Source organism: Eptesicus fuscus, chromosome 6 (assembly GCF_027574615.1).
Source record: "Eptesicus fuscus isolate TK198812 chromosome 6, DD_ASM_mEF_20220401, whole genome shotgun sequence".
NCBI lineage: Eukaryota > Metazoa > Chordata > Mammalia > Chiroptera > Vespertilionidae > Eptesicus > Eptesicus fuscus.
Window position 1 is genome coordinate 70,127,009 of NC_072478.1, and position 12,906 is coordinate 70,139,914.

The window sequence follows — 12,906 nt, forward strand, 5'->3', positions numbered from 1 at the left end:
GTGGCCAGCTCTGGGAATCCAGACTGTTACATGAAATACTACAGGCCTGGTGCACAAAATTCGTGCATGGAGGCGGAGGAGGGTTCCCTCAGCCCAGCCTGCACCCTCTCTAATCTGGGAACCCTCGGGGGATGTCTCACTGCCAGTTTAGGCCCGACCCCTGGACATCCCTCTCACAATCCGGGACTGCTGGCTCCTAACTGCTCACCTGCCTGCCTGCCTGCCTGCCTGATCGCCCCTTACTGCCCCCCGCCCGCCGGCCTGGTCGCCCCCAACTTCCCCTCCTGCTGGCCTGGTCGCCCCTCACAGCCCCTCCCCCCTGTTGGCCTGGTCGCCCCCAACTGCCCCCCTGCCGGCCTGCTTGTCCCCAACTGCCCCCTCCCACCAGCCTGGTTGTCCCCAACTGTCCCACCCACCGGCCTGGTCACCCCCAATTGCCCCCCCACTGCCAGCCTGGTTGCCCCATGCAGCCTGCTGTTCAGTTGTTTGGTCATCCCTCACTAACCCCCCTGCTGGCCTGTTCGCCCCACGTAGCCTACTGTTCTGTCGTCCATCCGGTTGTTTTGGTTGTGACAGCCCCTGGCTTTTTATATATTAGGATTGGTTCCTATTTTTTTAAATACTACTTCAGCCAAATAAAACATGTTAAGAGAGCTAGCCAGATGTGGCCTGTGGGCCATGAGGTTGAAAATAGTGGAAGGGGCCTAAGTCTTGGAGACCTTGGTTGGAATCTCCAATTCACACTTTAGGCCCATCACTTGCCCACTATTAACCTCAATTTCTCCATGTGTACTTTGGGTCCTAAGCCACTTCCGGAGGTGTTGTGAGGGTGACTGGGAGAGTCTGTGTCCAACAGCAGTAGGGCTGTGACAAGAGGTGGGACCCAGCTCCAAGTCAATGGCAATCTCAAGCTACCACTTTCCCTTGCCTGGCCTCAGTTTCCCCCCTGGTTTACCCAGTCTTATCTCCATCTGGCCTTGCTGAAGGCAGGTGGTGCAAGGAGAAGGGGCTGCCTTGAGGGAGGAAGCAGGGCTGGGTCCCTCAATGTGCTCCCTGACCCAAGCTGACCGGAGGAGGAAGTGTTGCAGAGCACCCATTGGGAAACCCACTAGCAGCCCTCCTACAGCCCACACCCAGTATATCCCAGTCATTGCTCCATTGTGAGTAAGCAACAGACCCCCCACCCCAACCCAGGCAAGGCCTCCCTAGAAGGGGAACTCCTCCCCCACCCCCGCAGGTCCCTCGCCCAACCCTCCATCCGCCTGCCTCCCCATCAGTTACTTCCTCCTCCCTCCCCTCCTCCCAGCCACATTAAGGCAGCAGCACAGAGTCACAGGCAAATATCCTGTCCTGGAACTGCCACCAGTCAGTGGGGCTCCCTCCCCGCCCCAGCTTGGTGACCTCACTGTGTCTCTGGGCACCTAGAAAAGGAAGGACTAAGCAAGGCCTCACATCCCCAGAGCTGTCCCACTTCATCCTCTCAGCAGCTCTGCCAGACCTGGCCCAATTTCATAAGAAAACCAAGACCCTGGAATGAACCACTGTGTTCAAGATCACAAAACCTAGAGGTACCAGAGGCAGGATTGGAATCCATATCCTTGGGGTCACAACCCAAGCTCCTTTCCCACCCCAAATATGTCAGATATTTATTAGGTGTCAACTGAGTATATATACCAAGGGCTCCCAAACCACTTGGGAAGCTGGCAAAGACCCAGCCCCAAGCTGTCAGCCAGCTCATGAAGGGATTCTGATGCAGCCAGTCCACGGGCCAGGGTTCAGGACTCAGAGACAATTGGGATTTCCTTTAGTTTTCATGTCCTGTTCCCAACCATTCCACAAAAAAGATTACTAAAGTTCAGAGAGAAGAGACTTGTCTAGAGCCAGGTAGGTGAGGGAGACAAAGCCAGGTGGGGTGAGGGTTCCCCAGTGGAGGCATGGGTCCCGGGTCTGGCCAAATCCCTACACCTCACCCACCGCCTGAAGAAGCCTATCTGATGATGCACATACTCTCTGGCCAGGCAAGACAGTGTTCTCAGCAGCCTGAGGCCTGAACTGGCTACAGCAAGAGGAGGGAGGCCAGGCCAGGCTCTCCTCACCCCTCCTCCCTGGCTTGCTGGATGACGAGGCAGAACAGAATCGGCAGATGCCCCCAGAGGCTGGGAGGAAGGCCCAGCCCCGGACTCGATAAGGGGCAGGAGATAAGGAAGGCTCTGGGCACTAAGGACCCAGCCTGCCATGCCTATTTCCAGGCAGCACCTCCCTGGGGTCAATACCCATTGGGCAGGCAGAAGGTGCCGGATGCTGTGCCAGCTGGGGCTCCTCTGGGCTTCCTACAAACTGTATTGGGGGCATCCTGTATCCTAAGCCTGGGTCAACCACAGTCTTACTATGTAACCTGGAGGATAGTCGCTGCAAAAGGGGCACAGAGGTGAAGCAGACTCCTCTTTCAAGACACTTTCAGCCTGGAAGCTCAGCGAAGGGTGGAAAAACTGTCATGACCTCCCTGTCCTAGAGTTCCCAAAAGAAGGGTCTTGTACAGTGCTGGTTGCCAGCACCCTGGACAGGACACAGCACAAAGGGCGGTGTTTGGTGATTATGTTACCAAGGTGGACAATAGCAGAGGAGGGGCAGACTGAGCACCAGGCAGGGAGGGTCAGGTTTGGTCCTTCTGTGACTCCCAGGACCCTCTAGAGCAGGTGTCTGCTAACATCTTGGGTGGGAGCCACGAGGAGCTCGGCACACACTTGGTTCACCAGACCAGCTCCCTCTACCAGGCCTTGCTCTTACAGTCCTGCCTGCCCAGTATGCTCTCTTCTTTCAAAGCTGCCTCCCACTGATTTCTGTGCTTGTTTGCCCCAGTAGCCTGTGTGCTTCCTGAAGGCAAAAATCGTGACCCTTTCACCTCTGTCCCCAGTGTCATCAGGTGCTGAACAAGTGGCAGTCATATTGGTAGCATACGTGACTAGCAGCTTCCCCAAGTCCAATAGCGGTTCATTCATTCTCCAAACCTTGGCCCTGCATCAACTTTGTGCCGGTCCAGGCGGTGCGCAGAACCTGAGCCCTGGGCACGTGGGGGTAGGCTGCCCTTTTCTGGGGCATCTTCTCATCTCTCACCTGGGAGAGGCCCCAGAGAAGCTCTCCTGGGTCTGAGGTCCCACCCTTCCCTCTTCCTTCCGCTGGGTACACCAGACCGGCTCATTCACCCCTCATTTTCCCCCCGTCGCGAGGGCGGTGGCCTGCCCCCCGCCCCTTCCTGGGCCCGAGCTCCCCGGGGCAGGTGCGGAGGAGGAGGACGCGGGGCCGGAAAGACTCATGTCTGCGCGGGGTGAGGGGCGCGAAGCGCGCTGCCCTAGGGGATGGGGTGGCGGGGTCGCCCCACCGAGCTCAGAGGCCCCGCGCCCGCGTTCTTCGCACCCGGCCGCCCGCCCGGCCGCCTCACCTTCCCGGGCCTTGAGTAGCACCGTGTTCGCTACGATGTTTTCGAGCTCCATGGGCTGCGGCGCCGCCGGCCCGCGCCACCGGCCGGGATCGCGCGCGGGAGCCGGGGCCGGATGGCGATCGGCGCGGCTCGGCACGGCTCGGCTCGCAGTGACCGCACCGCGGCCTCCCGGGCCTCCCCGGCCGCCGCCGCCCGCCGCGCACTCTCCGCCCCCTCCGGGGGCCACCCCGGCGCCGGCCCGCCCCGCCCCGCCCCACCCTCTGTTTACTTTACTCGGCCAATAACCGGGAGGGCGCTCCCCGCGCCGTCTCTCTATTGGACAGTCTCTGCGTCTTCCCCCGCCCCCGAGCCAGGGATTCGCTCCAAGGAGCAGAAGGCGGGACTTATACGTCACCCCTTCCTCCGTGGTTTGCGGTGGGGTTCGGCCTCTAGGTTCGAATTTCTGCGCTTTCGTAGGTTGCCGAACTGCCAATTAGGGCCGAGCCTCCGCTGGGACAACGGCGGTGAGTCCTCTGGGTCACGCCCAGGAGGCCGGATGTTCAGTTGTTCTCAGCCACGCACTCCGATTGGGCCAGCAGGTGGGGGTGTGGCCCGGGTCCCGCGGCCAGCCGAGGCTTCGCTACGGTTTGTAGGGGATACACACTGGGTATTCTGGGCTCCCCGGGCCGCGAGCCGCCTTGGGCTGTAGTCCGGTCGTATTCCTTTGGGTCAGCCCATCCTGGAAGGCGCACCTAGGAAGCGAGGAGAGGCCCAGAGGCGGCTGCAGGCCTCCCCAGCGGCTCCCCGGCCTCCGGCTGGGCGCCTCGGGCACCCCCGCCCCGCCCCCGCTGCAGGATGTTGTGATTTCTCTCCACCCACACGGCCTCGCCCGCCCTCGGCCTCTGCCGCCTTATAAGGCAGCGCTACCACCCCGAGACGTTGGGATGAGCTCACACCCATTTCACAGGTGGGGAGCTGAGGCGCCACAGGCCCGGTGGCTGGCTCCCGGCCGAAGACTAGTGAGAGAGAAAGGCGGAAACTTTACAGCGATTCAACACTGTCTAGTTCAACGTCCTACTCCCTCCACCCCCACTTCACACACCAGGAAACGGAGGCTTGCCCAAACTCAGCGAGTAAGGGAGAACCAGATTCAACTGGGCTTCTGTGACCTATCCATTCATTCATCCCAAAGTGCAGAGCATCCGCTTTGTGTCCGGCACCGAGCCAGGCGCTGGGGCATACAGTGGTGTCAGCAAGAGAGCCAAGCTCCCTGCTTACATGCTGGGAGGAGGATAAAGATGAAAATCCAATAAATAAATAAGTAGAATGGTCTCAAAGAGTGGTAAGTGCTATTAAGACTGAAAATTAATAAAAACCCTCACTTGAAATGGAGTCCAGAAGGGGGAGCCTTCTTGCACTACCACTAGAGGTTAATTACAGACCCCAAAATGAAAACAATTAGGAACCTCAACAGGAAGAGACACACCTTGCCAGTTGATATTACTTAACTACTCCAGCAGGAAGATTTCCTTTCTTACCCCGAACTCTCCCTTTTCTCTCTTTAAAAGAAAGCGGACTGTCTTTATTTATTTATTTATTTCTTTCTTTCTTTATTTATTTATTTATTTATTTTTAAGTAAATGCTCTTTTTTTTTTCCTTAAATAAGTTTTTACTGATTTCAGAGAGGAAGGGAGAGGGAGAAACAGAAACATCCACGATGAGAGAGAATCATTGATCAGCTGCCTCCTCCATGCCCCACACTGAGGATGAAGCCCACAACCCCAGGCACGTACCCTGACTGGAAATCAAACCATGACCTCCTGGTTCATAGGTCAACGCTCAACCCCTGAGCCATGCTGGCTGGGCGTGGACTTTCTTTTAAAACAACTTCTCTCAATTTCCTTCTTTTTCTCTATGAAATAATGTTCCTCTCCTTTGCTTTTTGAACTTGCCTATGGTTTTGCTATAGCATGCTTGTCTTGAATTGCAAATCTCTGCTATTCCCGAATAAACTCCCTTTTTTGGTAGAACAACTGGCTGTTTTATTTTTTTAGGACAACAAGACAAGAAAGAGTGAGTGAAGGGAAGTGGTCTCAGCGTATGACATTTGAGCAGATCCAATCACACAAAGATCTGGGGCAACAGAGTTCCAAGCAGAGGTAACGAGCAAGTGCAAGGGTTCTGAGCCTGGAGCCAGTGGGATGTGCTCAGGGAAGAGGAAGGCCTGTGTCGTTTCAGGGCCCGGGGGTCTGGCATGAGATGAAGGAACATGGCCAGGCATTTGTTTTTCTTACGTGAAATGTGAAGCCTTTGAAAGGATGATTTATATTTTAAAAGATCACTCTAGCTAGTGGACATTAAGGGGGCAAGAGAGTGGAAGCAGAGAGAGCAGTTGGGAGGCTGCAGAATTCCAGCAGGGAGAGGATGGCAGCTTGGACCAAGAGGATGGCATGGATAGGTATCAGCAGTGTTCAACCTTTTTCATCTCATGGCACACATAAACTCATTACTAAAATTCTGTGGCATACCAGAAATTACATTTTTTGCCAATATGACAAAAAAAAATAGGTATAATTTTTATTCATTCACCCCGATGGCTATTGTTGCATTGGCTGTTGTCAATCTAAGGGAAAAGAGGTCAGTGCCCCGGACTAAATAGGTACTTCATGTTTCAAACATTCTTGCGGCACACTGGTTGAAAATTGCTGATATGGAGAAAAGTACATGGACCTAGGACACATTTGGAAGTACAGGTAAGTACCCTGAAGGAGGGAAACCCATCTCGTAGGACAAAGGGCAAGTACCTCATCCAGTGAAGGCTGTTGTGTCCAAGTGAGACCTGAGAGTTGAGTGAGAATGTGCAGGTTTCAGAGGTGACTGGTAACTGGAATGGGGAGGGAAAGAGCCTTCTGGACCAAGGGCCAGCACATATTCAAAGCTCTGTGGAGGTAGACCGTAAGGGCTCATGCATGTGGCCCCTGAGGGCCGAGCACTGGGCTAGAGTTTCACGTGCACATTGTATTGGGCATGGCGGCCAAGAAATGAGTCCAGGCTTTGGAGGGGCCTGGATCACGGAGGTCTTTGGAAGCCTCGTAGAGTTTGCGCTTCACTTTGAGGGTAGCAGGAGCTGTCAAGAATGTTTAAAGCCAGCGAGAAGCTCTGTGATCAGATTTGCTTACTCTGTGCCACACAGTGGAGGAACTGCTAGGAGTAGGAATCAAGGGTTGGGAGAGAGGGGCTCAGCTGCCTTGTGAGCACCTGTTGTTTTGGTGCCCGGCATCCGAACACCCCTCCTCTTTAGGAGGAAACCTATGAAATGCAAAGACAGGCCCTGCATTCCACGAATGAAATCAAAGGGGAGGCAGAATCTCCTCTTTAAGGCTTCTCATAGCTGGCACGTTTCCAATGTTTCCAAATCGGTATTTGTATCCAATCCTAGTGATTAATGTAAGACATCAGAGGGACCATTTAGGATTCATTATGGAGGCAGTGGAAAGGGAGGGGCAGGTGGTCAGGCAGGCTCTTTCTGGGGCGCGGGGACTCAATAAGGACCAGGAACATCCAATCAGTTCCTTGTCTGCCTGTTACCCAGAATAGTCTTCCTTGTTTGCAGCCAAGTATCCTGAGTAAGACAGGTGGGAGGCCTTTTTGTTGTTAATCCTCACCAGAGGATATTTTTCCCATAGATTTTTAGAGAGTGGAAAAGAGGGAAAGGGGGGCAGGGGGAGAGAGAGAGAGAGAGAGAGAGGAAAACATGGATGTGAGAGAGACACATTGATTGGTTGCCTCCCGCACACGCCCAGACCAGGGCTGGGGATTGAACCTGCAACACAGGTTCCCTTGACCGGGAATTGAACCCAAGACCCCGACCCTTCCATGCACGGGCCGACACTCTAACCACTGAGCACCACTGGCCAGGGCAGGAGGCCTTTCAGGATAAACCATTAGAAAGAGGAATGAGGGTGCTCTGGGCTGGGGCAGTGAGCAGGAGGTGCCACAAACAAGTGGCCAGATTGAGAGCAATCATGGAGCTGGTATAAGCAGGACTTGGTGGTGGATAGGGGTGAAGAGGGGACAGTGTCATGCATAACAGGTTCTTTATTTTTTTTTAATATATATTTTATTGATTTTTTACAGAGAGGAAGGGAGAGGGATAGAGAGTCAGAAATATCCATCAGCTGCCTCCTGCACACCCCCCGCTGGGGATGTGCCCGCAACCAAGGCACATGCCCCTGACCTGAATCGAACCTGGGACCCTTCAGTCCGCAGGCCGACGCTCCATCCACTGAGCCAAACCGGCCAGGGCAACTCTCAGGTTCTTGCTCTTCAACCCATTCTCTACCTACAGCCAAAGTGATTTTTTTAAAAGGGGAAGTTGCCACCCACCATCTGAGATATGCATTTCTAGGAATTTATCCTACAAGCATAATTGCACGCAAGCAAAATAAGAAATGAATTTTCAAGGTTATTCCTTGCAGCATTGTCCGAAAAGATGAACTATGCTAATTATCCTTGGGTACCAAATTACTTTATTTGAAGGAATGGTAGACGTGAAAGAACATAAGTAGATGATTTGGTACAACTTATAGAAAAGATAAAGGTGACCCCAGTGTTCACGTACTGCTTTGGTGACCAGGGAAGTCACCCATGACCATGGGAAGCAGCCTAAGGCTTAGCTCTCATCGCTGTCTCCCACGGTGTGCTTGTCAAAGAGATACTCTGTCCTGCCAGATTCAGGAGCCCCCACCTTGTACAAGCTGGTTACGTGGTCTCCCAACTCTTTGATGGATTTCGCCTGCTCATTCAGGTAATGAGTCTCAATGAACTCACACAAATGGGGGTCATTTTTGTCAGTGGCCAGTTTGTGCAATTCCAATAGAGACCAAGTCACACTTTTTTCCAAGTGTGACGCACACGCCATTGCATTCATCTGATTCTCCCAGTTATCAGTCTGGTTTCTTGATAATCCTGAAGGAAGATTCCGCCACCTCGTTGGTTCTACAGCTTCATCAGTTTCTCAGCATGTTCCTTCTTCTCATGAGATTGTTGAAGAACATATTTGGCCAAGTTCTTTAAAGCCACATCATCACGGTCAAAGTAGTAAGACATGGATAGGTAGATGTAGAAGGCATAGATTTGGTGGTTGATGGTGGCCTCCAAGTCCTGGTGGTAGTTCTGGTGCAACTGAGAGGGAGACACAATTTTCTGGGTGGGTGGCGGGGGCCTTGGGGCATCTGAGGGCCGGATCTATGCAGCCCATAGGGATGGGAGATGAGTGCTGGGGCTGCCCAAGCACTGTTGAAGCAGGAAGCTGGGGCAACTCTCAGCCAAGACTGTCCTGCACTAATTATCCTTAACAGGGACTGATTAGGTAAAATTTGGTCCTTTCTGGTACAGGAATACTATGTAGCTGTTAAAAAAAAGTGCAGGTGCTCTCCCTGCACCGATATAAACAATCTCCAAGATACATTGTTAAATAAAAAAGGAAAGCGCAGAGCAGTGTTTAAGGTTTGCTACCATTTTTTAAAAAAAGATCAGGATAGGCTAGGTCCGTGGTCGGCAAACTGTGGCTCGCGAGCCACATGCGGCTCTTTGGCCCCTTGAGTGTGGCTCTTCCACAAAATACCACGGTCTGGCAAGTCTATTTTGAAGAGGTGGCGTTAGAAGAAGTTTAAGTTTAAAAAATTTGGCTCTCAAAAGAAATTTCAATCGTTGTACTGTTGATATTTGGCTCTGTTGACTAATGAGTTTGCCAACTGCTAGGTTATGCTGCAGTAACAAACAATCTCTAAATCTTAAAACAAGTTTATTTCTCAGGTTCACCACATGTCTGATGCAGGTTGTTGGGAGGTGGGCAGGATCCACTCAGAGTCATCACTCAGGGACCGATGGTGACAGGGGCTCCATCTCAATTTGTGCTTCCACAGTAGCAGCTGGTGAAAGGAAATGTGAATTCCGTGTAGCCCTTAAAGCCTGCAGCTGGAAGTGAAGCAAGTCCCTTTTCATTGGTCCAGGCAAACCACGTGGCCACACTGACTTGAAAGGGGTGTGCCGTACTGCACTACAGGGGAAGATTGTATTTTCCAAAGATGGGCGTAGCAATAAACTCCCATCCCACAGGCACTTCTGCAATGTGACCTTGCCATCCCCACATCAAGAGGTGGGCTGTAATTTCCCTGTCCCTCGTGATTCTGTCATCAGTAGAATCTAATGGTACTGATGCCCATAAGGTCTGAGGCCAGGCCAGAAAAGGCCAGGCAGCCTGGTTCTCTGACAATGCTCGCTCTCCCAAAGCTTCTCTCGGGATGTTCCCTCAGAATCAGCGGCCATTCTGCAAGAAGCCCAGAGGGAATGGAAAGGCCCTGTGTAGGTGCTCTGCTCCCATGGACAGTCCCACCACAGCACCACAGGTATGAATGAGGGAGCCTCCAGGCAATTCCAGCTCCTGGCCATTGGAATCAGCCCCAGCCATTCCAGTTTCCCCAGCGGAGGGCCCTGGCATTTGTGGCAGAGACACAAAGCCATCCCTGCTGTGTCTTGCCTAATTTTGGACCTGAGCATAATAAAATAGTAACTTTATGCCACTAAGTTGGGAGTGGTTTTGTTTGTTTGTTTGTTTTGCTTTGTTTTTACACAGAAATAGTTTTCTGGAATAACAACTGTATGTCTGGAAGGAGAATATTATTGGTAATATTTGGTGGACAAATGTAGGGAGTGGCTATAAGGTCAAGCCTCAGACTGACCTGTGGCAGGGCCACAAACAAGTCCCAGCTTGGAGGGCAGAGCCCTCTTAGCATAATTAAGCTTGACCTTATAGTCCTCCCTTGCTCCTTCCTAGCTAGCTAATGGGCTGTGGGTGGTGCAGCAAGTGCTGCCAAAACAAGGTGAAACTCACAAGAACATTGTAAACATGTTGACCACTACCCTTGTTTTGGTTTGTGTGCTCTGACTATAAAATAAAACTTCAGCTTGCAGGCCATGGCGCTGTCTCTCCATCACAGAAGCAGCGTCCCACCGAGCCCCAACTGTATTCTCTTGTCTGTCTTCTTTAATCCTTCACCGCCGCTCCTCAGGCTCACCAAACCTGGCCGTGCTGGCGCGGCACATACAACACTAACAGCTGTTGTGGAGCGGATGCGAGTGAACGACCACTGGAGCCCAGACCAAATTAAAATTTAGGGAGCCTTTATTAGCCGGGTGGCCGGGCGACCCGGCGACTGCTCTGCCATTCTCCACGCAGGGAGACCAGAGAGCAGCCGCCACCCTTTGTGTAGGACCGCTTTTAAGCACATTAACCACATCCGGTTTTTGCAGAACAAGTAACCCAAGACAAAACAGTTTTTCCCAAGCAACGTCAGGATCATGCCAATGACGACCATGTTATTCACAGGGTCATCCTGTTCTTCAGAAAGCTGACAGTGTTCTATGAAAGAAGGCTACGTGCTGGGAAGGGGCCGTGAGACCGTATCTCAAGGCCTGGCCTAGTGTCAGCAGTGACATCTCTATCTGGGGCATAGTCCATGGCCTCTCTGGAAGCATGCTCAAAAATTCCCACTCTCCAACACAACTACCACAGACAGATTTGCTTCCGTACACATGGACTTCCTCTGGAAGGACATGTGAGGCCCAGGAACACTGGTTGCTTCTAGGAAGGGGAATTAAGTGGCCAGGAACAGGAGTAGGAGGGAGGCTTTACATCATATACCCTTTTGGACTTTTAATCTTGTATCACAAGACTGTATTGCTTATTTTAAAAATAATCAACCTGATCTTATCACTCTCCTATTCAGAGCCCTCCAGTGGGCAGCCTCTAAGGTGGTCCTATTGACCACCCCCCCTTCTTGGTATTCCCCTCTGATGTGATTCCTGTCCTTTGAGCATGGGCTGGACCCAATGACTCACTTCTAAGAAAAGAATGTAGCAAAACGTGCTGGAATGTCACCTCCAAGATTAGGTTACTAGAAGGCCATGGCTTCTGTTTTTCAGTGCCCACTCTCACCCCCTGGCTGGCTCACTCTGAAGGAAGCCAGCTTCTACGTTGTGAGCTGCCCTGTGGAGAGTTTCCATGGCAGGAAACTAAGGTCTCCAGCCAACAACCAAGAATGACCTGAGGCCCCAGCCTTGTGAATGAACTTGGAAGTGGATCCTGTCCCAGCTGAGATGACTGCAGCCTCGTGAGAGATTAATCTAGAGCAGGCATCCTCAAACTACGGCCCGCGGGCCACATGCAGGGTTTTTGCCGTTTTGTTTTTTTTACTTCAAAATAAGATATGTGCAGTGTGCATAGGAATTTGTTTATAGTTTTTTAAAAACTATAGTCCTCCAACGGTCTGAGGGACAGTGAACTGGACCCCTGTTTAAAAAGTTTGAGGACCCCTGATCTAGAGGCACCCAGTTAAACAGGGCCAAGGTTCTTTTTTTTCTTTTTTAAACCTCACCCAAGGATATTTTTTCCATTGATTGTTAGAGAGAGTGGAAGGGAGCGAAGGTGGGAGGGAGAAAGAGAACAAGAGAGAGAGAGAAACATCAATGTGAGAGAGACACGTCTACTAGTTGCCTTGTGGTGGGAGATCAAACCTGAGACCCTTCAGTGCACAGGCTACGCTCTAACCAGTGAGCACACCAGTCAGGGCATCAGTGCCCAGGTTCTTAACTCACAAAAACTGTGATACAATAAATGTTTTTTAGGCTGTTTAATTTTGGGACACTTTGTTATTTCTTATTAACAGCAATAGATAACTTATATACTTCCTGTTACACTTAAAAATAAAACGCAAACTCCTCCCCATGGCCTATCAGGGCCCAACTTGATCTGGGCCCACATAGCTCTTCCCAACTTTCTCTCACACCCCTCTCCCTCTCGTCATTCGGTGAGAAGGTCAGCCACTCACTGGCCCTGTTGCTGCACCACCTGGAGCCGCACTGTCCAATACAGTAGCCACTAGTCACATGCCGCTATTTTAGTTAAAATGAAATAGAAAGAACATTCAGTTCCTCAGTCACACTAGCCGCATTTCAGGTGCTCAGTAGCCATGCATGACTAGTGGCTACCATGTTGGACAACACAGAATATTTCCATCATCACAAAGTTCGGTCAGACAGCACTGGTCTGCAGGAAGGAGTGGCTTTCATTTGCATGAAGGTTCCATGGTGACAGCCTGAATGACTGAGAGAAAAATGGTGCCATCAGCAGAGGAAGGATGAAGAATGGAGGGACGGGACCTTCTTATCTTCTAAACGTGTCTTTCAACAGGCAGCTCTGCCACCTTTTGAAAACTGTGCCCCAGGTCTCTGCTAGTGAGGACTGGTGTGTGTGTGTGTGTGTGTGTGTGTGTGTGTGTGTGTGTGTGTCCAGGCACTGGGAGCAGGAACCTGATGGTTTCCCACTTCTCATCCCATAGGTCCACATCCCAGCTGTAGAAGACAGAAGGCTGGGCGAGGAGATGGTGCCTTTCTACTCTGGTCCAAGCCAATCGAAGAAAGAGGC

At 52.0% G+C, this 12,906-nt stretch overlaps 1 protein-coding gene and 1 pseudogene across 3 annotated transcripts in view; both read right to left on the reverse strand.

Moving 5' to 3' along the window:
- GRK6 (G protein-coupled receptor kinase 6) overlaps positions 1-4,251 on the reverse strand; it is a 15,706-nt gene extending 11,455 nt beyond the window's left edge. Inside the window, exon 1 of one of the 3 annotated variants that reach the window (XM_054717776.1) lies at positions 3,834-4,251. Coding sequence is in view for 2 of the 3 variants with exons in the window: in XM_054717777.1 (XP_054573752.1) it covers positions 3,440-3,491 (52 nt within the window). In the remaining variant the exon portion in view is untranslated. Of the gene's footprint in view, positions 1-3,439; positions 3,651-3,833 lie in introns of those variants that run through there. The other 2 variants (XM_054717777.1, XM_008143083.3) reach the window with 2 other exon arrangements.
- A 3,720-nt stretch (positions 4,252-7,971) lies between these two features.
- On the reverse strand, positions 7,972-9,891 carry LOC103290258 (ferritin heavy chain-like; annotated as a pseudogene).
- Positions 9,892-12,906: the final 3,015 nt, after the last annotated feature.